Here is a 22,478-nt window from a genome sequence, read left to right as displayed (position 1 = left end):
AACGTAAAGAGCTCTGTATATGCTGTAACATCTATTTTTAGTCCGCATTTATAAATACTGACAAGGAAAAGGTAAAACACAAGAAATAAAGCTGGAAAATTAAATAGCTTTCTGATAGTTGAAGTCCTGTCACCTGTAATATATTGTCAACAAAACGCATTCTGTCATCTGCACATAAGCATTCCTCAAATTCTTTGTTCTTTACCCAATTTCTTTTAGCAAAATAAATAGAAGAACACACGTAAAGACAATTAGTGTTTTATGTAGTAAAAAAAAAATAAAAAAATGATTCGTACATTTTATTTCAAAGTTATGGATACGTGCTCCCTATTTTATTTTCTGTGATTCCTTCTACATTTCATAATCAGCTTTCAGGACATACATGCTCACTATATATTACAATCTCCTCATTTTGCTTGGCAAAACAGGAGCTTTTGAGTGACATCTGTGTTCAATAAAAGAGATACATGCCTTTTTGTTCATACCATTCATTTTTATTAACAAGGCTAAATTTATGTTCCTGCTGGACTGCAGTGTTGTCTCTGGAAAAAAACAAAAACACACAAAAAAAGCCCCAAACAAAAAACCCAGTGACCCAAAACGTGCAAACCTTGTGAGGTTACTAACTCCTACAGAGCTTGCTCGAGTAAAATTCACCTGCCTATAACTTATCTCTTTCTTTAATAGAAATCTTGGAATTATAAAGAGAGAAGATGACACAGCCAAAATGAATATTATCATGTGTACAAAATCTAGATTTATCAAAACAAAACCATCTTCTTATGCCTACAGAGGACATTAGTTACACTTAAATGATGTAAGAAATCAATCCTGCCTTGATCTTACAGCAGAAACTCTCTGCCATCACTGCTTGTTTCTAAAACCATAAAACACAGCTTCCTGTTTTCCTTAAACTGTCTCAGCACAGAAAGCACATTCATTCTTGACATTTCCCATGTTTATATTTTCTTTACTTTCCTTATTATTTCTTTATCATTTTTGAGTCTTGCCCTCATAGAAGAGAAGATTTCCTACATATTTTTTGCCTGACAATAGAAACCTCTTTTTTTTATATTGCGTGCAAGGACTGAATGACACAGTTCGCCCAGAGAGATCCACAAAATAGTAGTCAAAATTTGACGTGTGAAACTGTCCAGAGCCAATTTATGGCAGTGAATGAAAATCATATTATATGATTCAACTACAGGAGCCTGCCGGATTCCCTAACCGGAGAACCTGCCACCAGAGGCAATTATGGAACATTTATTACAGTGTTCAAAAATACTGTGCTGGCTTCAGCTACAGTATTTACTGGAAGCCTGGGAAAATTATTATAATTTTCTTTTAGGAGGAAGAACAATGTTAAATGCACAACTGTCTTTCCTCTTTCCCCAAAGATTACAGTTTCTACACACTCCTATTTTTCTAAAAAGAAAAATGTCTTGCTTTAAGAAGCTGAGAAATTCAAAGCCAATTGTTAATATACATGAAATTGTTATGGTGCCATTAATTTGTAATTTATATAAGAACAAATTATTTTCATTACAATAAATAGAGTAACTAGCGCTCAATCTTCCATTAATAGCTTTTCTGACTTTATTTTAATGGGTCGAAAATTGATTTTGAATATACATGTAACTTAAATGCCCACTATTTGCCGAGCACCTTCCCAAATCACAAAAGCTTCATCAAGATTCCTAATTGAAGTCCCAGCTCTCCTATATATACACTCCTACAGGTACTGAAGAACAGAGAAGGTGATTTCTTCCCAGGAGAATCATTGAAGCAACAAACGTGTATCTACAGATTTGTCTGCAACACCGCCCAACACTCATGACAGTAATTCTCCAAATAGCATATTTGTCAGGAAAGCATTAATTAAAGGTGGAACAAATAGGACATGACATTTCAAAGTGGTCCGCTTGCAGAAAAGTAGGTTTGTTGTCATTTTGACAGAGCCATAACAAATCCAACTGTTAAGTGCATTAGATTTCTTCCTTAGTACTGAAACTCTGGCTTTTCTCCTAAAAGTGGAAATTACGCACCAGAATCAAGCACTGCTCATACCTAAAAAATATCAGTCACCAATTCAGCTATCAATAGTGACAAGGAAAAGCCAAACCAACGCAGAAAAGTGACTCAAAACTGACCTTAAGCCAAACCTAGATGCTAGTAGAAGGGCTGCCATCCTATTTTACTCTGCTCAGAAGCCAGATGGGAAGCTGTGGTTATTATCTCCAGATAAAGATGCCCAAGAGGCATTTTTTCTTGAAGGGCTGTCAGCCACTTTACTCTGCCTGGAGTAATTGCATCAGCATTTAAACACAAGGTCCTCATTTCTGATTTAGACATATCCTATCCAGCTTTACTCTTGGTTTAAGCAATTATATTTCTCTTATGCTTACCAGACAGAGTACTGTAAAGTCTAAGTAACAGTGATAAAGCAAGCTTGATATGGAAAAGCACAGGTTCGAGATACTAAGATCAATTTCAAGATCTAAGGATATACTTTAAATTCTGCAGTTTGATTTATAAGTCTGCAGATGATTGGGAGTTGGCTTTTCAAAGTAATTAGCATCGCACAGCACAAAGTGTTCAAAGCAAGGCTCCCATTGACTTTTGCTGCAGCTGTGAGTCCTCAACACTTCTGAATATCTCAGCTGAGTCAGCCAGAAACTGAGGATTACATCACTAGTGACCACCCAGGAAAGGTTTGTGCAACTCACTTGCCCAGAATCAATTAATAAAACCACTGGCAAGAAGATATACAACCAGTTCTCTAAAAAGTGTTCATGAGATTATCTCCCCCACAGCCCCCATTTTAGGATTTTCTTGTTTCTGCAACAAATAAACGGATTCTATTCACACAGACTCCCTCACTACACAACCCTGATGCAAATTAATCTGATCTTTTAACGGCAACAGGAGACTATGCTGTAATTAAAGTGCATACCACAAGTATATACAAGGCACTGAATGAAGACTGCAGCTACAAACATAAATATTGGCATTTTCTATTAAACTCTTTAAAACAATACCTTTAATTTAGTGGATTCAAACCCAAAAGCTAAAATAACTAATTCCATCTCACAGTAACAAAAGTACAGCACCCAGACCTCTGCACTTATGTCTCACTGGAACAGCAGCAGTTAAAGCAGTTGGTCCCTATGTAGCTGAATAGTTAACCTCTGCACAGTCACCAGTGCACAGGGACAAAGGCATGCAAATTGTTGTCCAGTTTCTCAAGTACACTGGGACGAGGCATGCACACTCTGGAAGATATGTGGGTTTTCCAGTGTGAAGAGACTCCTCAGTTCTATCTTCACCTGTGCTACTCCGTGCTGGCCCTGCAGCCTCCATCCACGCCCCTCAGTGTCACGGCCCTCCTGTTACACCCGCAAAGCTTACCCCGCAGAGCTTGTGTCCCAGGCTCACTACCAGCAATCTCAGGCCTTACCACCAAATACTTCTCACTCGCTCAGACTCACAGCACTTTGATTGACCTGGTTTGATTTCCTTTGCTCCCAGTCTTTCTCATCGTATGAACATGAGCCAGCAGTGTGCCCAGGTGGCCAAGAAGGCCAATGGCATCTTGGACTGGATCAGAAACGGTGTGACCAGCAGGTCCAGGGAGGTGATTCTCCCTCTGACCTCGGCACTGGTGAGACCGCACCTTGAGTACTGTGTTCAGTTCTGGGCCCCTCACCACAAGAAGGATGTTGAGGCTCTGGAGCGTGTCCAGAGAAGAGCAACGAAGCTGGTGAGGGGGCTGGAGAACAAGTCTGACGAGGAGCGGCTGAGAGAGCTGGGGTTGTTTAGCCTGGAGAAGAGGAGGCTGAGGGGAGACCTTATTGCTCTCTACAACTGCCTGAAAGGAGGTTGTGGAGAGGAGGGAGCTGGGCTCTTCTCCCAAGTGACTGAGGACAGGACAAGGGGGAATGGCCTGAAGCTCCGCCAGGGGAGATTCAGGCTGGATATCAGGAAAAAATTCTTCACGGAAATAGTCATCGGGCACTGGCAGAGGCTGCCCAGGGAGGGGGTCAAGTTGCCTTCCCTGGAGGTGTTTAAGAAAGGAGTGGATGAAGTGCTTAGGGACATGGTTTAAGGGAGTGTTAGGAATGGTTGGACTCAATGATCCGGTGGGTCCTTTCCAACCTGGTGATTCTATGATTCTATGTGGGTTTGTTTCCTTCTTTCGGTTGAGCCTTCTTTTCCCCACAATTTCCACACTGGGCTCAGCTAGTCTTTATTCTGTCAAGCGTCTTTCCTAACCCACAATCCAGCCCGTGGCACTAGCAATGAATCAAATCCTTCTTTTACACAACCTGAAGATCCTTCAGAGAAGCAGCATCCAGTGCCAGTGCTGGTGCCAGTGGTGGCTGCTCCAGCAGCCCAGGAGCCTGTTTGCAAGCATCCTCCACCATGCATTCCGGACCTGGCAGCAGCAGAGGGGCAGCCTAGGGGGGGCTGCTCCCTGCTTTGACTCTGGACGGTCTGACACAAAGAGCTGGGAAACACAAAGGCAGAAGTAGTATTCCCTGTACTACTGTTCTGAGCTGCACAAAATTCTCAGACAAAACCTGTCCAGAAGTAATATCCTAAAATACAGCCTTCTTGGCAGCAATAAATAAATAAAAAAAAAAAAAATGAAGTAGGACAGACTGAGATGGACAAACAGCATGAAAACTGCATTCTAAAGAAGGGACAGAAGAAAAGTGAATTAAGATGGGGAAAAGATTTATAGGGAGTTATGGATCACTCTCCAGTACTGGGAGGCATCAAACAAATGCAGCAGGCAGCACGTTGAAGCAAATACTACTCTCTGAAAGAGTAGAGAACGGGTTAGCAACGCTATTACTCCCAGTGCCCCACACCAGCAAGTGCAGGAAAGCTGTCCTGTCCCTGGCATAAAACCAGCCAGACAGTAATGACTGAGAACAGGCAGAAAGCACCGGAGCTCAGGTCCATCCAACCCAACGTCCTGAGCCAACAACAGCTCAAACCACATGCCGAGTGAAACGCACTATTGAGGCAAGTGTATTTCTCACAACACCCTCCTGAGGTCCCAAAAGCCGCGGGGCAGTGATGCCCACAGGCACAGCGGGGAGCTTCTGGTTTAACACGTCTCTACTGTATCTTGCCTTTGCTGCCTTTAGGGGCTGAGCTGTCATTCAGCCTGACAGGCACTGGTTGTGATCAAGCCTGATCAGAAAAACAGATTCTTTGGAGACACTGTCTCCTATTAGTCTGTAGGTCATCCCTCCCTCTCTGTATCCTTCCAAGGTCAAGTCCATTTCGCATTCACACTATGTTCCCTATTTATTTTGCATGCATCTCTCTCACCCTTTCTAAATAAATGCAAACTTCTCCTTTTATTGTCAATGCTGTTCCAATGCAGGGAAATGACTATAGTGTTCATTTACCAGCAAACTGTCAAGAAACCATATTTGGTTTGGTATTTCTTTTTCAGTAAATGCCTCCAGGTGCTTAACGACTTTTGTTTTCATCCAAGTAGGCATGCAAAACTTTCGGTGCTTATTCTCATGTGTTTCTTTATAACATACACTGTTTATTTCTCCTCTGGAAAACACAAGAGAACTACTTTGCAAGTAGAGAACTTTTTATAATAGTCAACACAGTCTGTATTCCTCAGCTTCTATTTCTTGTAACTCATTTTTCCTCAGTCAATTTGGCTGCTGCTGTCAACTCCCCACTGAACAAGAAGCTTTATAAAAAAAATAAATTGCATTTTGTGCATTCTAGCTACCTATTTTATGAAATTATGAAAAAGCAAGCCTGGGATACAGATTTCTAGCTTTCTTAAATTCCTTTATTTAATAATAAACATTCTTGCAATGAGGGCCTTCAGGATAATGCACCTTGGGGACAGGCGTAATAGAGTAACACAACAGACTAAGTCACACGTGGCAGAGGTCAACAGCAAGGGAAAGTCAGTATCATACGATGCTTGTTTTATATTCCATGACAAGCGAGTTGCCTATTTTGTGATAGGTTTTCATCAACAAAGCAAATTTAGGACTTGTTGGCGGCTTTGTCAGAGAAGGTTCTGCCTACCCATGTTAATGAAGAAAGGCAGGAAGACTAAGTAATAGACATTTAATTAATACCAAAACACAGAAAGAAATATAGGTCACCTTAATAACCACATTAGAGTAACAGCTGTATGTTTCGCTTTTGTAGAACAGTTTGTCAGTCACGGGTTCTCATCGGATACAATTTGGCTTACAAGAAATACTGAGATAAGGGGAAATACAAGAACCAGAAAGCTGTAACTGAATGCAATTAATAATCAAGCAAAGAAACTTGGAAATGCCCCAAGTGGAACTTAAGAAGGCACAGCACTTTAATACTATCATATAAATATTATGAATGGAATACACTCTATAGAGGGAAATGTATTTCAGTGGAATGAGTATTTACAAACAGCTGAATGAAAGACATACCATCCCTAAGTAATATCCCTTAGGATTCTATGTGAAAGCAACCCAGCCAAGTAGTTTGTCAGCACCCCATATTCCATGGGAGGAATCTCATGTTTAGGAAGTTAGATCTCTCAAAGATGATGAGGATCAGATCATAGGATTAGAGAGTCCAGAAAGAAGCGTTGAGGCAGCACCACTACAGAGCCACCTTTTATACAAAGGGTCTGACTAAATGCCAATCATGGGGCTAAATCCCAAGGGAAAACCCAACAGTACTGCATAAGAGCAAGAGACAATTTACTTGGCCCCATTGCTATAACACTGCCACAAAAGAGTATTATTCTGCCTATTATATCAAATCAAAAGACAACCATTCCATGTGTAGCTGGAACAAGACCTCTGGATGGATTTTATATTGAATAAGCCCAGAGCAGCCTCAGACAAAATGAATTTCTGAGCAGTATGACAGACTTATGCATAAACCGGAACAGCTATCTTGATGAAAAACATTTATGTCAGGATTTTTCTGGGAAAATACTGTGGCAGATTCTTCTGTCTTTCCAGAAACATTTTTTCTGTGTGACTACAACCTTTACTCTACGTGAGAATATGTAATAATTTGCCCTTGGATATAAGGTTAATTGATCTTTTTTACTGGTGCTTTTACAAAATGAAAACTCCATTTAACGGTAGGACAAAAATGTAAATGACTTGCTAAGAATTACACTGATAGAATTATAGAATGGTTTGCGTTGGAAGGGACCGTTAAAGGTCATCTACTCCACCCTCCTGCAATGAGCACGGAACCTTCAACTAGACCAGGTCTGCCCCATCCAACCTAACCTGGAATATTTCCAGGGATGTGGCATCCATAACTTCTCCGTGCAACCCATGCCAGTGTTTCACTACCCTCATCGTAAATAAATTGAACCACTTCAAGCTCTTAATACAAATATTCCATAAAAATGAAATTGTCACAGGATTGATTCCCACAGACAGTAAGCAATAAATGTTTTCCTGAGGGTGACACTCTGAAGTTCTGCAGACCTATTCCCACCTGAAGTGCTGCCTGTGAAATGCAAAGGATATGTGCAAGACTACAGCGATATAAGAGGTTTATCTGCAAAGACGCAAATAAGTACTGTCTAAAATGCAAGAAGTCTGACAGCTCTAAATCATTTAACAGTGTGCCAAGAGCTTTATGTGGTGTTCTACGACTCTAGAAGGTTTATACTTTCCAGGTTATGAAAGTTTCTAAAAATGTTAGATGCACTTCGACTCACTATCTTGTCATCTAAGTTAAAGGCTCTCAAAGCCTTCCTTCACTTTCTGCTCACCTAAGGAGATCTTCTAAGCTGCTTTTAACACAAGTTACAGGGCTCGGTTTGTGGGCTGCAGCAACCAAACTGGAGACAGGATTTGGGTACTTGATGCTATTTTAACCACACTAAAGGTGAATATTTGCACTTGCTTTCTTGCACTGAGGTGCACCGCTGTCAGGAGAGTGGCGGAGCACATCAATCTCAGTCTTCCAGCAGACACTGCTCTCTGCGTGACTCTGGCTTGAAGCCACACAGATCATCTGACTTTTGCTACATTTTTTTAACCCTACAAAAAAAAAAAAAAAATTACTATTCTCCTAGTCCAACCCTAATTTGTGAGCAAGTCTGGAACAATTTCACCGTCCACCTCTTATTATTGAACCATTTCAGCCACTTCTGAAAGTTTGTACTTCATCTGACAGAACTGGAAACAGGACTAAACACTTAATATTCTAAGTATGCCAAACGTAATTTATATTTTCAGGATGATTTTAACTGACATCCATGCACTAAACTCCAAGTATTACACGCATATTTTGTGTGCTACAACATACTGGAAATGAACACAACCAGTATGCTCTGAAGTTTGTCAGGAGGTGAGCATGCAGGTAATGGGCATTCAGAACAGCTTGCATAAGAGTTTTATTTCCTATAAACATTTTTACATGCTCTAGATACATTCTCAACAATGTCAGTTTTAAGATGCTGCTTATGCTCTGCATTTACTGAGCTAATTTTTTCATTTCCCACGTATCTTTTCTGTGGACAATCGAGTATAAGCTACCTCTAACCTGTTCTGCTGAGAGAGCAATCCAAACAAATTCGAGGTGCATCTTAAATTATAAAAGCAACTGATAAAGTGATTTAGAGGACTGGTGGTGTAGAGCAGATCACCAGCAAACAACACTGCAAATTATCTCAATTGGCTGTAACTGTCACATTCCTGACACATCATAGTGGACCAGGCTACATATGAGCAATTCAACTTATGCTTTATCCTAAGTCAGTTTTGCTATGTAGCAGTATTTTTACAGCAATGAGAAGCTGAATGAGTCCAGTGACTACACAAATATTTGAATCCATATTATGTAGACTGTAAATGCTAGTTGGAATTTAGTAGCCTCTGTATGACAAGCAGCTAAATAGGAAAAGAATTCGTCTGTGTTCCCTATGGACTAAAGAAAACCAACTCGGCTTAATGCAACAGTATTTCAGGACCACAGTAGTATGAAGTCATGAACTAAAAAATAAAAGATTACAATTCCTAATGGCAGTAAAGACAAACAAGTCTGTAAAACCAGCATCTGATTTCACGACACAAGAAAGTCACAAAAATGTTAAAGAATTGGGGATAAAATGTGGGAGACAAGAACTAGAATGTAAATTCAGCAGGGACAATTCATTCTGATGTCATACTTTACGTCATCACAAATGCGACCTGGCAAGCTAATAAGAAATCCCTCTATCTCTTGGGCAATTCACTGACTAAAAATAAAGCAATTAAATTTAAAAAAAAAAAAACCAAACAAAAAAGGGAGTTTGTATTTCCTTCTCCTAACTATAGAACTGTAATCCCAGATCTGTGAGATGTAAATAAAAGCTGAACATAATATGTCAAGAACTTTAACTTGCTTTGGGGTAGGGCAACTTCAAGCAGTATCTTAATCTACATTAAAGAATGGTTTAAGCCCTTAGATCAGAAGGATGAAACCAAAGAAGACAACAACAATATACCTGATAACTGCTGAGAACACAGTTTTCAAAACACAGGAAGCTATGACATGGAAAAGAATGGTGCGTTACATTGGTACTCACATTTCCCAAATGTCCTCTGGTAGGTTAGCTGGAATTTCTGTCAAGCCTCTTCCACGACAATCCACTACATTGTTGCTGCAGGTGCAGGCAGATGGGCAAGTGATGGAACTGGCACTGCACGACGGAGGTTCAGACTGGGAACCTGAGACATAATGAAAACATTAAATGTTAAGTTTTGAAAAATGACCGCCTGAAATTTTTACAACAAAATACATCATCCTCTGAGTTTTCCGGATCCTTTTACTATATTAAGTAATAATTTATTTGGATTCAGTCAATATAATGTGCTACAGATCAACTGCAGAGAAAAACATGTAAAAGATTACTGTGCCCTAATTCTTCCTCAGTCTCCACTCTATCAATCTCTTTCCCTCATAAACATTTCTTTGGTCCCCTCCATGATCAGCCGTATCAATTTATTCAAAGATTTAAAAAATAAGCCTTAAGATCAAGTAGTAGTTCCAAAAGTTGTCTTTGCCTAGAAGTTTCCATTATGCAAACACTCCTTGAGTATTTTTACACACTGAGAGAAGACTGTCATCAACGATGACTTATGTTTTTGAAATGAGGTAACCTCTAGTGGCATAAAGACTGCAAATATAAAGGTATGTTTTTTTCAAGATTAGACAATGTAGTTAATGGAAATATAAAAAGAATTTAGAAAAATGTGAGTTCAAACCTTTAAACCCTTGCTTAATCAAATAATTCCACTGGAAGACATGAAGCTTCTTACAGAGTAAAGCTTTAGCACGAGGATGTCACCCTACATACATTGTAGTCAATCCATTAGATCCAGGTTGTATCGGTTTCTCCTCTCAAATAGCAAGCGATAGGATGAGAGGAAGTGGCCTTAAGTTGTGCCGGGGTGGTTTAGACTGGGTATTGGGGAATATTACTTCACAGAAATGGTTGTCAAGCATTGGAACAGGTTGCCTAGTGAAGTGGTGGAACCTCTATCCCTGGAGGGATATAAAAGATGTATAGATGTGGCACTTTGGGACATGGTTTGGTGGTGGACTTGGCAGTGTTAGGTTTATGGTTGGACTCAATGATTTTAAATGTCTTTTCCAACCTAAACCATTCTGTGATTCTAAATCCTAACACGTATGGTCCAAGGAATCAAAATCATACTTATCTTTGTCTTCCTACCTTGTGGTGTCGTGTCACCCCCCTCTCCCTCCCAAATGGAGAATGAGGGAAATGCAAAAGAGCAATCTCAAGCTTTTAGGGATAGCAAGCAATTATAACTAGGAAGAAACATTTTCAGAACAATCTTTGCTCTCTGGGAGGAAAAAAGAAGGCTGGCAGCAAGGTCAAATCTTCCATACACCCTTCATGGTCACACATGTGATGTGCTTTCTGAAGAGGTTTGGTAGCAAGGGGAGAATGCATTTTGCACAGCTGTAACACTACAACATATCACCGTGTGTTGGAGAAGCGCTAATACATTCTCTTTTCATAGGGCACAAGATAAAAAGAACTGACGTATTGCCAGCTGGAGGTTTCAAAGTCTGTTGCTGACTCTACTGCATCTAAATCAACAGCAGAAGATTCAGTGGAACTCTACGTTTGCGTGACGCAGAACTGCACAGAGCTCTACACTAAAGCAATGGTTTGAAAGGAGGTTATTACATAAAGTGCACTGAAAAGAGAGAGAAAAGACAGAACAGCAATCTTCCTTGCACAGAAAGCAAGCAGCAGCAGCAACAAGGGGATGGTTAGTGTTACACTACAGTTCGATAGCATGGAACTTGCCAGCAGCTTTTTGAATGGAAAGGCCAGAAGGTAAAACAGAACAGTATTTATGTTGCTCACTAAGCCCTTTGGACCCTCTCCAAACAAACATCTGATACGTAGCTGACCGAAACCAATAGCAGCCCTTTTATTCACCATGAATTTGGACCAAAACCTATTTACCTGTGATTTTCTACCAAAAAAGAGGAACTTCCATGTGAACAGAGTTTTGATTTATGACTAGTGAGTAAACAAATAACCGGTTAGTTAACCAGGGACGTTCACGTTGTCAAAATAGAGACAGAGAGTAATATAAAGTCTTAATCCTTGGCACAGATGCAACTGAAATGGGATGAAAAAAATAACAGCATATGCTGAAAGGAAGTAAAGTAAAGAGGAAAGAGAGAGGCTGCCTCTTTGGATGCTTTGTTTTCCACATATAATGAATGATCAGTTTTCTCATTTCACTTAAAATAGGATGGAAAAAGGAATATTTTTATAAACTTAATTTCTCATTATAAGCTTCAATTCTCTGTGTTGCCCCAAATATCCTGTACCGCTGCCACTTTTGACTGAAATTTCATGCTTAAGGTAAAATTACTTTTGATTCCATGCTGAAGACAGCCCTTTATATTTGCTGAACTTTTCTGTTCTTCGTAAGCAAAAGCAGACCTAGACTGTAAATTTTTGAAAAATTTAATGACATAAAAAGACTTTGTGCATAAATTACTATCATCATTATCAAACGCTTTTGCTTGTGTTTTCCCTTTTGCAAAGAATAAAATACTGTATTACACATGCACGCACAACAGGCACAAAAAATTCAAGAGAGTTTAATCAGTTTAATATTTATATAGTTATGGAAAGCAGGTAAAGAAAGGACTGGTCAAGAAAACAAATCTAAGTAGGCTATGGAATGTAAAGTTCTTATAATTAAATTTTGGGTTTGATTTTCATAAATACACAGGGTATAAGCGTGCAGACAGATCAAGGGGCTCAAGAAAATACCACCTCTAATAAAGAACATTCAACACCTAAAATGAATTTTCCTTTTACTGCCAATACTTCAAAAGAAAAAACAAAAAAGGCTAAAATATTTCAGGATTCCTGTTTGTGCCCTTCACAAGTGCAGCCAAGTCCTTATGGCGTGGACACAATGAAAGGCAATGGCAACAGACAAGCCAGCTGCATTTTTCTTATTTCTAAAGCTTTTACTATCCGTCATCTTCTCATTTCAGATTTTTTTCTGTTACATGGCAGCACTAGTTCACCATGTTAATTATATTTTTCTACAAGAGATAAAAATCACCAACTCAATTATACATTTTGCTATAAAAAAACTCACCGCTAACAAAACGTGGAAGCTAGGATAGGAACATGATTAACAAAAATTACTATGATTTTTGTGCCTGATGCAATGGAATGACAGCCTCAATGATTATGGGAGTTAAGATCTGGCATGTCATTAGCCTGCACCACTTCATTTCACAGTCTCAGCCTATGGGTTAGGGCAGAGAGGAGACAGGGGAGAGAGTTAGGACCCAGCAGTTAACAGAGAAATTAAGTGCTTTTTTCAAATAAGCATCTCATTGGCCTCTAGCCTTTTAAAAGCAGCAAATAGACTGATATCACAATTAGAATGGAATGGTTATGGTGTATAAATTAACAGTTTAAATGTCACAGTAATTTAAAATAAATTTTGCAATGACTAAATAAACTAAATAATCTCATTTGCACTGACACCCAATTATGGCACACTAAGTAGCATGCTTTATTACCTCCTCACCTATCCAATTGCCTTTGAAGCAGTTCTTTTCCACCAGCAAACTGTTAGTTTTTTGTAAGAAATATGAATGGATTTTCAGATAAATCTGACAGGATTTACTGGCTGAAAAATCTGTGGTGACTTTAAATCATTTTAGATACAGAAGAGCATGAAATTATTGATCAATAAACAAAACATGACAAGTATTTTAGATCTGTGGACATATTATGACCTTTGTGGTTTAATTCAATAACTGATTGGAACTTTGTATAGTGCTGGGACATCTGAAATCGATTACTACTACATGAGCTATAGTTTTCAGTAGAGTCCCATTAATACAACCTCAAAAAGATGCCTAAAGCAGATGTATCGCTCCTGAGTGATGCTTGCATCCCAGTATTAAAATACAGTTGAATGTGCATCGTCCTACAGCGAGATACAGGCAAGTCAACCATGACTGAATATCTGCAAAGTTAACGTTCCTTTATTGATGGTAAATATTCCACTAATGAAGAAAAAATGGTACAAATGTATTTGTTCTACAGGAATGTGCAGCACATGGTTCATGCAAATATTTCCATCTATGGTCGTTCGCTAAGGACAGCATTTAGTATTTATAATTAGTGACTTGAGCCCCTGACTGATTTAGTACCATCAAGTTCATGGCCTATAAAAATTTGCCAGTCATTCATTATTTGATTCAAGTTCACTGTTCTGCTAAACATTCCTAAATAGTAAATTTATCTGCTAAAGATCATGGCCCAGGAGCAACTGTTCTGTAGGCAAAGTCAACACCAACGGGTTTACAAACAAATAGTGAGGAATAAAAATGGAAGCATTCAATTGCAGTGAAAGGAAGTTCTAGTGTAATGAAAAAAGCACTTTATTCTACAAAAAAACTACCTTGTCCGTTTTATTCCACTGAATGGTGGAAGTAGAACAAAGAAGCAGGCTCACCTGTAACAACTGTGGTTTAATACCACATTTAAACCATGAAAATAAACCATTTGCTCTTCCAAGACAGGTCAGAGACTAAAAAAGTAATGCTACTAGGAAGTCTTAAGAGAGGTAGTGGTTCTGCAGTTCAAATGGCATCTATGCACAGCACCCTCAATAAAGCCAATTCCACAATTCGTATCAGCACTCTGTAAGGTGCATATGAAATGACATTTAAAAATAGGTCCAGAATTAATACAGTGAACTTATAAATATATTCAAGCATAAAAGTGAAGAGGAAGGCAAATTATTTAGGTGAAAGGATATCACCTGCACAAGGATAAATGATAGATAAGGGTAGTGATCAATTGTGAGTCTATGATGGGAACATAGTTCTGGAATAGCCCTCTGAACAGGTTATCCATTAATGAATCTGAACTGTTCCATAAAGAAGTTTGATAAAGTTATGGAAGGGACAGGAATAGTTGAAGACTCTGCTTTGAGTCCCTGCAGTTTGATTTGCTGGTATCTGGAATTTTAAACAGGACTTGATTCGGTTTGATTGCATGTTTGTCTTTGCTTCTACCCTCCCTGTGTCCTACCACAGCTGGCGTAGGACTTTTCTTCCCACAGTGCATAGCTGATCTCTTCAAGGAGAGGAGGAAGATGGGACTCGCTTCAATCAGACACATTCCAGATTGACACAGTTACACAGGTGAAGTAGGGCAGAATGTGACAGTTCTCCTGATAATGACACCCGAGGCATCCAGCCTGGTCACGGGCTCACCCATTGCCCTTGTCTGGAGTGAGGAAACGCTTTTCTCCAGATGACTGGACAAGGGCTGAAGAATGAGCCTTTGTCCCCTTCCCACAGTCACCTCAGAATTCCTTGGAACAAGTTCTTTGGCATTTGGGATACAGTAAGGAACACAGGGCAAGAACAATCGTTCTGCAACTGGCCCAGGTTGCCCAGGGAAGCTGTGGCTGCCCCATCCCTGGAGGTGTTCACGGCCAGGTTGGATGGGCCTTGGGCAGCCTGATCCAGTGGGAGGTGTCCCTGGCCACAGCAGGAGAGTTGGAACTGGATGATCTTCAAGGTCCCATCCAACCCAAATAATTCTATGATTTATTCCTCAGATTTACATGATGGTCCCCAAAATAAAAACTACCACATGTGGCCTTTTATAAAACAACAAATGGCCATTAGCAGCCCTTCTCTGCATGAACAGCATGGACTGCATGGAGAAAACTACACTGCTCCCCTAGAAGTGCTACTGCCCAGCAATGCCAAAACCTGCATCATTAACAAATAAATCCTCCCTCCTCTTTAGTTTCCGGGAGCACCAATGTTCCACGCTGGCAATACCTCCACGTCCCATGTTGAAATGAGCAGACCTGCTGCTAGTTATCCAGATATATGACTGCACAGAGCCTTTTAAACAGGAGCAGATGCGGAGTTCCTCTCTCCACACACTTTTCCTGTGGCATCTTCCAAATGTTCTCATTAAGCTTGAGGAGTGCTATTCGATTAGTTGCTCATTGTTGGTTTTCTCCTCAACAATACACCATGAAATAATTGCAAAAATGAAGCATGACAATCTACCGAATTTCATGGTCTGGGCCAGCTATCTTCTAAGACCGTTTGATCTCACCTAAACAAATAAATCTGCCTTCTCGTTAGGGCTTCCAGTTTGCATTAAGCAGCACGAAGCTAACAGTTTTTCCTCTTTACTACACCTCGGCTGCAGTCTCACTGTATGAATCAGAAGCTCTAGATTTGTCAGCATCATTTTTTTCCCAGCCAGAAATCACTAGACACTTGGCTGTGCTAATGATTTTTCTCTTCCATCAATTTCAGGCTGAATTTTATCTTACTTAATTCAAATTATGCATCTTCATTTTCTTCAGGTTCTTGTAGATCCTCCACATAGGAACACTAAGGAAGATCAAGAACCAGAGAATCACAGAATTACCTGAATTGGAAGGGACCCACAAGGACAACTCCTATCCCTGCAAAGGACAACCTCAACATTTACACCATGTATCTGAGCACATTGTTCAAATGCTTGTTGAATGCTGTTAGGCTTGGCACCATGCCTACTTCCCTGGGGAGCTGTTCCAGTGCTCCACCACCATCTGTGTGTAGAACTTTTTCCAAATACCCAACCTAACCCTTCCCTGGCATGCCTTCCCGCCATTCCCTCAGGTCCTGTCATTGGTCACCGGAGAGAAGAGCTCAGCGCCTGTTCCTCCTCCTCCCCTTGTGAGGAAGCTGTAGACTGCAATGAGGTCACCCCTCGGTCTCCTCTTTTCCAGGTGGAACAGACCAAGTGACTTGAGCCACCCCTCATACGACTTTCCCTCCAGACCCTTCACCACCTTTGAGGCCTCCTCTGGACACTCTCCAGAAAATGGTTTCTAGTGGAAAAGCAAATGATTTATGGATCCAACCTCCCTCTCTATAATGCTTGTTTCATTATTTATGAAAGCTATCTCAGAAAAATACTTAAAATCCCATATTTCACACTTCAACTTTGCTACATTTCGTATCACAAGACATTCAGGACAAATCAGCTTCAAATTATTTTCAAGATTTTAGAACCTGATGCTTCTTAGATGTGAAAAGAATGAATTCCTTAACTGTAAGAAGTACCAATCTCTGTTCTAGTCCAAGAAATTTCATTCAATCTGCATACTCCATTGCAAACGCTTTCCACTGTAAAAAATCTCAATCTACAGGCCAAAACTGTAACAAACCTGTATTAACTGGCACCTTCAGAGTCAATGCCTCAGAATCAGCAGCAATGGTACAAGATAAAACCAGCTTCCTCCCTGCTCCTACCGAAACCAGCCCATGGTCTCTCCCTGTTTAGCTACTGGATAGTATTCTCTCTAAGCCACCTGCTGAGAACTGATGACCCTTGAGCAAGCTGTTCCGATAGCAGCTAGTGAGGATGTCACCGTAAGAGATACAACGCTCCCGAATGCATCTGCTTTATTCTTAGAGATGCAGTTCAGAAGTGTATTTATTTTCTCATGTACTCACAAAAAACCAAAAGGATTCATCATTGTAAGAAAAAAAAAAAAAGTCTGAACAGTGTGACTCGGAGGGTCCTGCACGGAGCATTGGAAAGAACAAGGTGCTGCTGAAGAACTCACTGCTTCAGTTTGCAAAGCTATACAGCCACAGTAACACAGGTGAGAAAATACATTACGACTTGACATAACTGATCAATATGTAGATTAATTTCAACGTCAGTAAGTAAAGAGGAGGTAGGAGAAAAATCAGAGAGCCATAATAAAACTTGTATGAGAGGAAAATGAAATAAAATTACTATTTGAAGGAGGTCAGAGGAGGACAAGTGACAGACAAATAGGCGGAGAGATAGAGTGTGTGTTTCAGAGAGACAGAGAAGCCAGTTCAACAGTGAAACATCTGAACATGGGAAGGAAGCTGGGTTCGATCCAAGCAAAGACTAGAAGGCTCCAAGATGCACCAAGCATCCGCCAGCACCCCTAGATGCTTCCCTGCCAGCTAAGGGTATAGAAAAATAAATCGTGCCCAGGGATCAGAGTGCAAATATATGTCAACTGAAATTAAGTCTTTGCTTAGTGTACCGTTTCTCTTGTCCCAGCAATGTGGCAGTGAATTGCAAGGTTACGGTGGAGAGAGAGGAGAAATACATCACGTTATGTGCAGCACAAGCTGCAGCACTCTGGTGCCACACAATTTCCCCTTCTACAACGTACTGACTTGTAGGAGACTGTCTCACCAAACACAGCCCAGAGCTCAACAAGCGTTTGCACAGGAGGAGTGTCTGTTTGGAGATTTCTTTGGGAACAGATGGCTTTAAGGCAAAGGCCCAGGAAGGCTGATCTGTCAGAGGTGGCTGTGGAGGAGAGACTCTCCTGTGAGGAGGGGACAGCTTGCTGAAGGAGCCAGCCAGAAGGCCCTGGTGGGTGACAGGACTGCCAGAAGGACTCAGCACTCTCCCCCAGTGGTGAGGGGACATCCAGTCTCAGTCCTGTTTGGTTCTCTTAATGACCTTTCCCCTGCCTCCTCAGTAATACAAATCCAATTAGAGGTATTCACAAACCTTCCCCCAAGCAACTATTTAATCCGACACATTTACCTACCGTTCATGGGCACCAACAAATGAAAACTGGAATAGCTTTTCTGCTGCACACAGTTTGCCTACAAGCACCATCTGAATTAGTATTTTCATATTTTATGTGCATAAGCTGAACAACATTTCTGAAGGCCTGACTCAGTCTACACAGACAGATCTGCATGTAACTCTGACTTCAGCAACACCATCTCAAGAGACTTTGCACCTAATGCTTATAAACATCATACATACAAGACTGACAGCACTGTGTCCTGAAGGAATCAAGCAGTTTGGGTTCCCGTTATGGCACCTCTCTACCAGTGTTTCACTTCTTCTCTTCCAACTTACGCTATTCCTTGGTACGTAGCATTCAAAATCTGTTTCCAAAGGAATATTTGTCATAAATTAAACTAAAAAAACTCCACATTATTTTTGCATAGGGTTTAACGACTAACTAGAAGTCAGTTTTTATGGATGTTTTTCCTTCTTTTCCAAATTATTTGATTCTCCTCTTCCTCCTTTGAGGTAGGCAACAGCACAAGTTTTGAACTGGAATGCTCTGATGAAGCCCATTTTACAGTGGATGAAAGGCTGGGATTTCTTTTGCTGTGAAGATATTCCCACTGCCATAAAAAACACAAATGCTTGAAATGCTGAGCCTATACTTAAACAGAGGAGTTCACTACATTGTATTTCAGCACTTCATAACTACGATGCAACGGCGGCTTTCACTGCCAGCTTGAGGCTAGTTACAGTGATTCATATAGGCTTAAACTATATAAAATTCCTTTGCAGAGAGGCAAGTTCAGATCACTATTCACTTTCTGTCCTAGTTGGACTTCATAGTCAAACACGAACAAATTATGCTGTAAAATCAGGAATAAGAACTGTAATAAGAAGCAGGGATGATTTATATCCCCTTTAAACTAGCTACGCATGTAGAGTTTAGTGGAACTAGCATGCACTAAGCTGAGTTCTCTGCTAAATCCTCTGCTAAAATGAGCTCTTCAAATGCATTACTTGTTCAGTATATTTCGTTTCCCAACGAGGGCTAGGAGATACAGTTGATGGAGTGTCTCACTGGAAGCTTCTTTCCTTTAGTTTTTATTAATTTATGTTTTAATAAAAAGCAGACCAATCTTGAGAGTTCTCATATATGTTCTTGGTCCAACAGGCAACTGATAAAGATCTTTTCTCTTTTGGAAGTCATAGTCTGCATAGAAAACTCCGTTTAGATGAGTTCTGTCCATATTACATTTCTCATTCAGCAATTATCTCCTCTCCTGATTTAAACAACTCTTTTTCCTTCACTTCATTAGATCATAAATCCAAATAGCTGAACTCATGCCCCATCTGAAACGTCATTTCATAAGAAAGAAATGCTGTGGATACCTCTTGGGTAAAATTAGATTGTGCTAATAGCTTAATTAATTTATCCGTTTCTTTTACCCTTCCCCTCCCAAGACTGTTAGATTTTTAAACTTTTCTTTTAGTTCAACTTTTGATTAAACTTATCAGATAATCTGAGCATCTTCAAATCTCCACAACTTCACAGAAGTTCCACAGTGCTCTTGAAAATCATAAATCACAAAAATCACTGGCAAACAACTTTGTTTTCCATCTGCTCATAACACTTCCTGCACACCTCCAGGTCAGGGCATTAATTTACCATCCACAATACGGTTCAGGGGATCAAACCCTTCTCCAAGTACAACAGTTTCTCTCTCTGCCACGTGTAAATGATACTACAGAAAAAAGGCATTCCAAAAAACATCTCTAGCAAAAGCACTTGAACAGCGCTTCCATCAATCAACCCATGTACCAAGAGGATAAAGCTCTCTCACAGGCTATAGGAGATAAAGCACACAGTACCGCAAGACTCTCAGTCTATCAAGACTAGAACTCACGTCAGCTTCATAACAAGCTCCCTGTGTCACTTACCATTTGGCCTGCAAACTTCTGTCTGGTATCTCCCTTTTATTTTTCACAGCATACACACTGCCATGCAGCTCTCTACCAGACCAGATTTCTTTTTCCAATGTTTTATATTTTTGTCTTTTTTATTTCTTTTTTTTTTTTTTTTTTTTTTTTAGGAAAATGCATTTCTATCACAAAAGAGCCAAATGCAGTTCCAGAAAATTGGTGAATAGGCCCAATGTATAGACACATGGTTTACCATGTATCATCAGCTTCAGTTATCTGTGTGGAAACTTGTACAACAGCGAAGTGCACTGGTTCCTTAAGAATCCCGTTTCAGTCCCTGGCTAAAATCTGCTCCTCCTCTTCTGTAGGCCAATCATTTATCAACAGACTCAGATTAGCATTTTCTATTCCCTTTCTTTCGTGTTGCAGTCAGCTGTAGAGCTCTTCCCTTGAGAATTACCAAATTATCCACAGTTAACTGATTTCTTATGCAGATATCATTGGCAATGCTAAAGTAGAAAAAAAATAATCTGAGAACTGAAACGTTATCAGAATCCGGTAATTCTTATAAAGGTGAAAAAATTAACAATTTGATCTACTCCCATAGCAATGATAAAAACAAACAAGCCTGCTACAAAATGTTATCCAGCAACAACATAATAATTTTGTGTTCACTGTTTTAATGTGAATATCAATATAAAGCCATCAGCGAATACACAAATGAATAATTGGCATCATTACCAGAGCAGACAAAGTCCTTCTTCTGAACGTCCGCCACAAGAAATCCCCGCAGGTTTACAGGTGCCAAGCAGAAGGTGAACTGGCCGATCGTGCGCCTCTGCCGCAGCCAGTCTGACAGCCAAGCCAGGTGGCAGTCACAGTGCAGGAAGTTGGAGTGAAGCCGCCTACAAAAGACAGAACAACCCTGAAGTTAGCAGCAGTCTTTTGAACAGAAGACACAAACCAGATCAATCAAGCACAAGTCAGCCCGGCTCTTTGCTACAATTTAAGTAGGATAATTGCAGGTTATGGGTTACAATTGACTCAGGTCTTGACTGTCTGCATTGCCATGTAATATACAAATGTCCACATATAAATTAGGGCTATTATTTATCACATATAAATTAGGGCTATTATCTATAATGTCCTGAAGGAATGATGTTAAGCCTACAGGTAATCACGAGTTGGCCATTCTAGAGAAAAGGATGTAGAGAATATGAGTCCTTCAAGCAATCACTTTCCCTGTGATTTCATATCAGAAACAGCCACATGAATGTGATATCTTTGAGCAAACTTAAAGAATGGCTTGTAAAAACACAAGGACTGGAATGACAGGTGATTTGTCCCTCCCGTCTCTCCTTTGGAGCGAGAGAGAGAGAGTAAGCACAAGAAACCTCCCACACCAGAGGCTATCGATACCTTGTACATTCCTGTGTTGCCTGCACAAATTAATCAATGTGGTTCTTCACTGCAGCTTTTTCACTGCAAGCGTGCAGATTTTAGACAGGAATTTTCAAATCATGACAAAGAAGGGGACCGTATTGGGGTCATTCCACACAGTAACGCTGGGGCTGTTCTTCATAATGGAAGATCCAAGAACATAGCTCCCTTCCCAGCCCGCTTTATGCCTGGCACTAGAACTTACAGAAGCATTATCATATTGTTGGGGGAAGCCTGCAAAACGACGATGCGTTCAGGGAGTGAATCTGGTCATTTTAATAGCTACCAAACTTCAGGTCAAAACAAAAGACCAGGACAATTAATTATTTCATTCCTGGCAATGAGTCATACATTTGCAGTGTTATAGCAAAGCTGAGATGATAAAACAGATTGAAAATCCTGTCAGAAACGGTTAGATAAAGCATCATTCACTAATATTACAGGCAGTGAATTTAAAAAATCCAGAGAATTGGTGTGCACAGGATTTAGCCTTGTCCATCCACCAAAGAAATTAACTGTCCATCTGTGAGATCTTCATACAGCATGGCAGCAGTGGTGCCTGGGCTGACAGCCGACAGATTTGTATGTCTGGGGTGGGTAGTCACAGTAAAAGACCACAAATCTGGAAGTAAGAGATTATTCTACAGAAATGGAAGATGCTACTCTCCTGGAAGCACTATAAAATGTAATTGTTACAGAAGGAACGGTAGAAAACCTAATTTTTAGGGATTATGAAGCTATTTAATTGCCACTGCATTAAGGTAGATTTCTAGTAAAATGTTTTGTTGTTGTGAAACATTGATCTGTTGAGTAAAAGAACAAATGCTATTACAAAGAAAAGAGAATGATCATCAGCTAGCCAGAAATCATCCTAATAAGACTTTGTTCTAAGTTAGAGATGAAGCATTTCATTTAAATACTTCCCACCACAGCAGTCAACAATGATATTTGGAATCACTTTCCTTCAGGAACTGAAACAGAGCTCATCCCC

The 22,478-nt window shown here is 40.1% G+C and overlaps 1 protein-coding gene across 2 annotated transcripts in view; it reads right to left on the bottom strand.

Moving 5' to 3' along the window:
* SLIT3 (slit guidance ligand 3) overlaps positions 1-22,478 on the bottom strand; it is a 518,194-nt gene that overhangs the window by 182,295 nt on the left and 313,421 nt on the right. For both annotated transcript variants that reach the window (XM_009570808.2, XM_054079464.1), the window contains 2 exons: positions 20,789-20,952; positions 9,581-9,722 (listed from right to left, as the gene is read on the bottom strand). In XM_009570808.2, the coding sequence (XP_009569103.2) occupies positions 9,581-9,722; positions 20,789-20,952 (306 nt within the window). The remainder of the gene's footprint in view (positions 1-9,580; positions 9,723-20,788; positions 20,953-22,478) is intronic.

This window comes from Cuculus canorus, chromosome 14 (assembly GCF_017976375.1).
Source record: "Cuculus canorus isolate bCucCan1 chromosome 14, bCucCan1.pri, whole genome shotgun sequence".
NCBI classification, from domain to species: Eukaryota; Metazoa; Chordata; class Aves; order Cuculiformes; family Cuculidae; genus Cuculus; species Cuculus canorus.
Note: the sequence above shows the minus strand (reverse complement) of the source record. Positions and strands in the feature narration are given on the sequence as shown.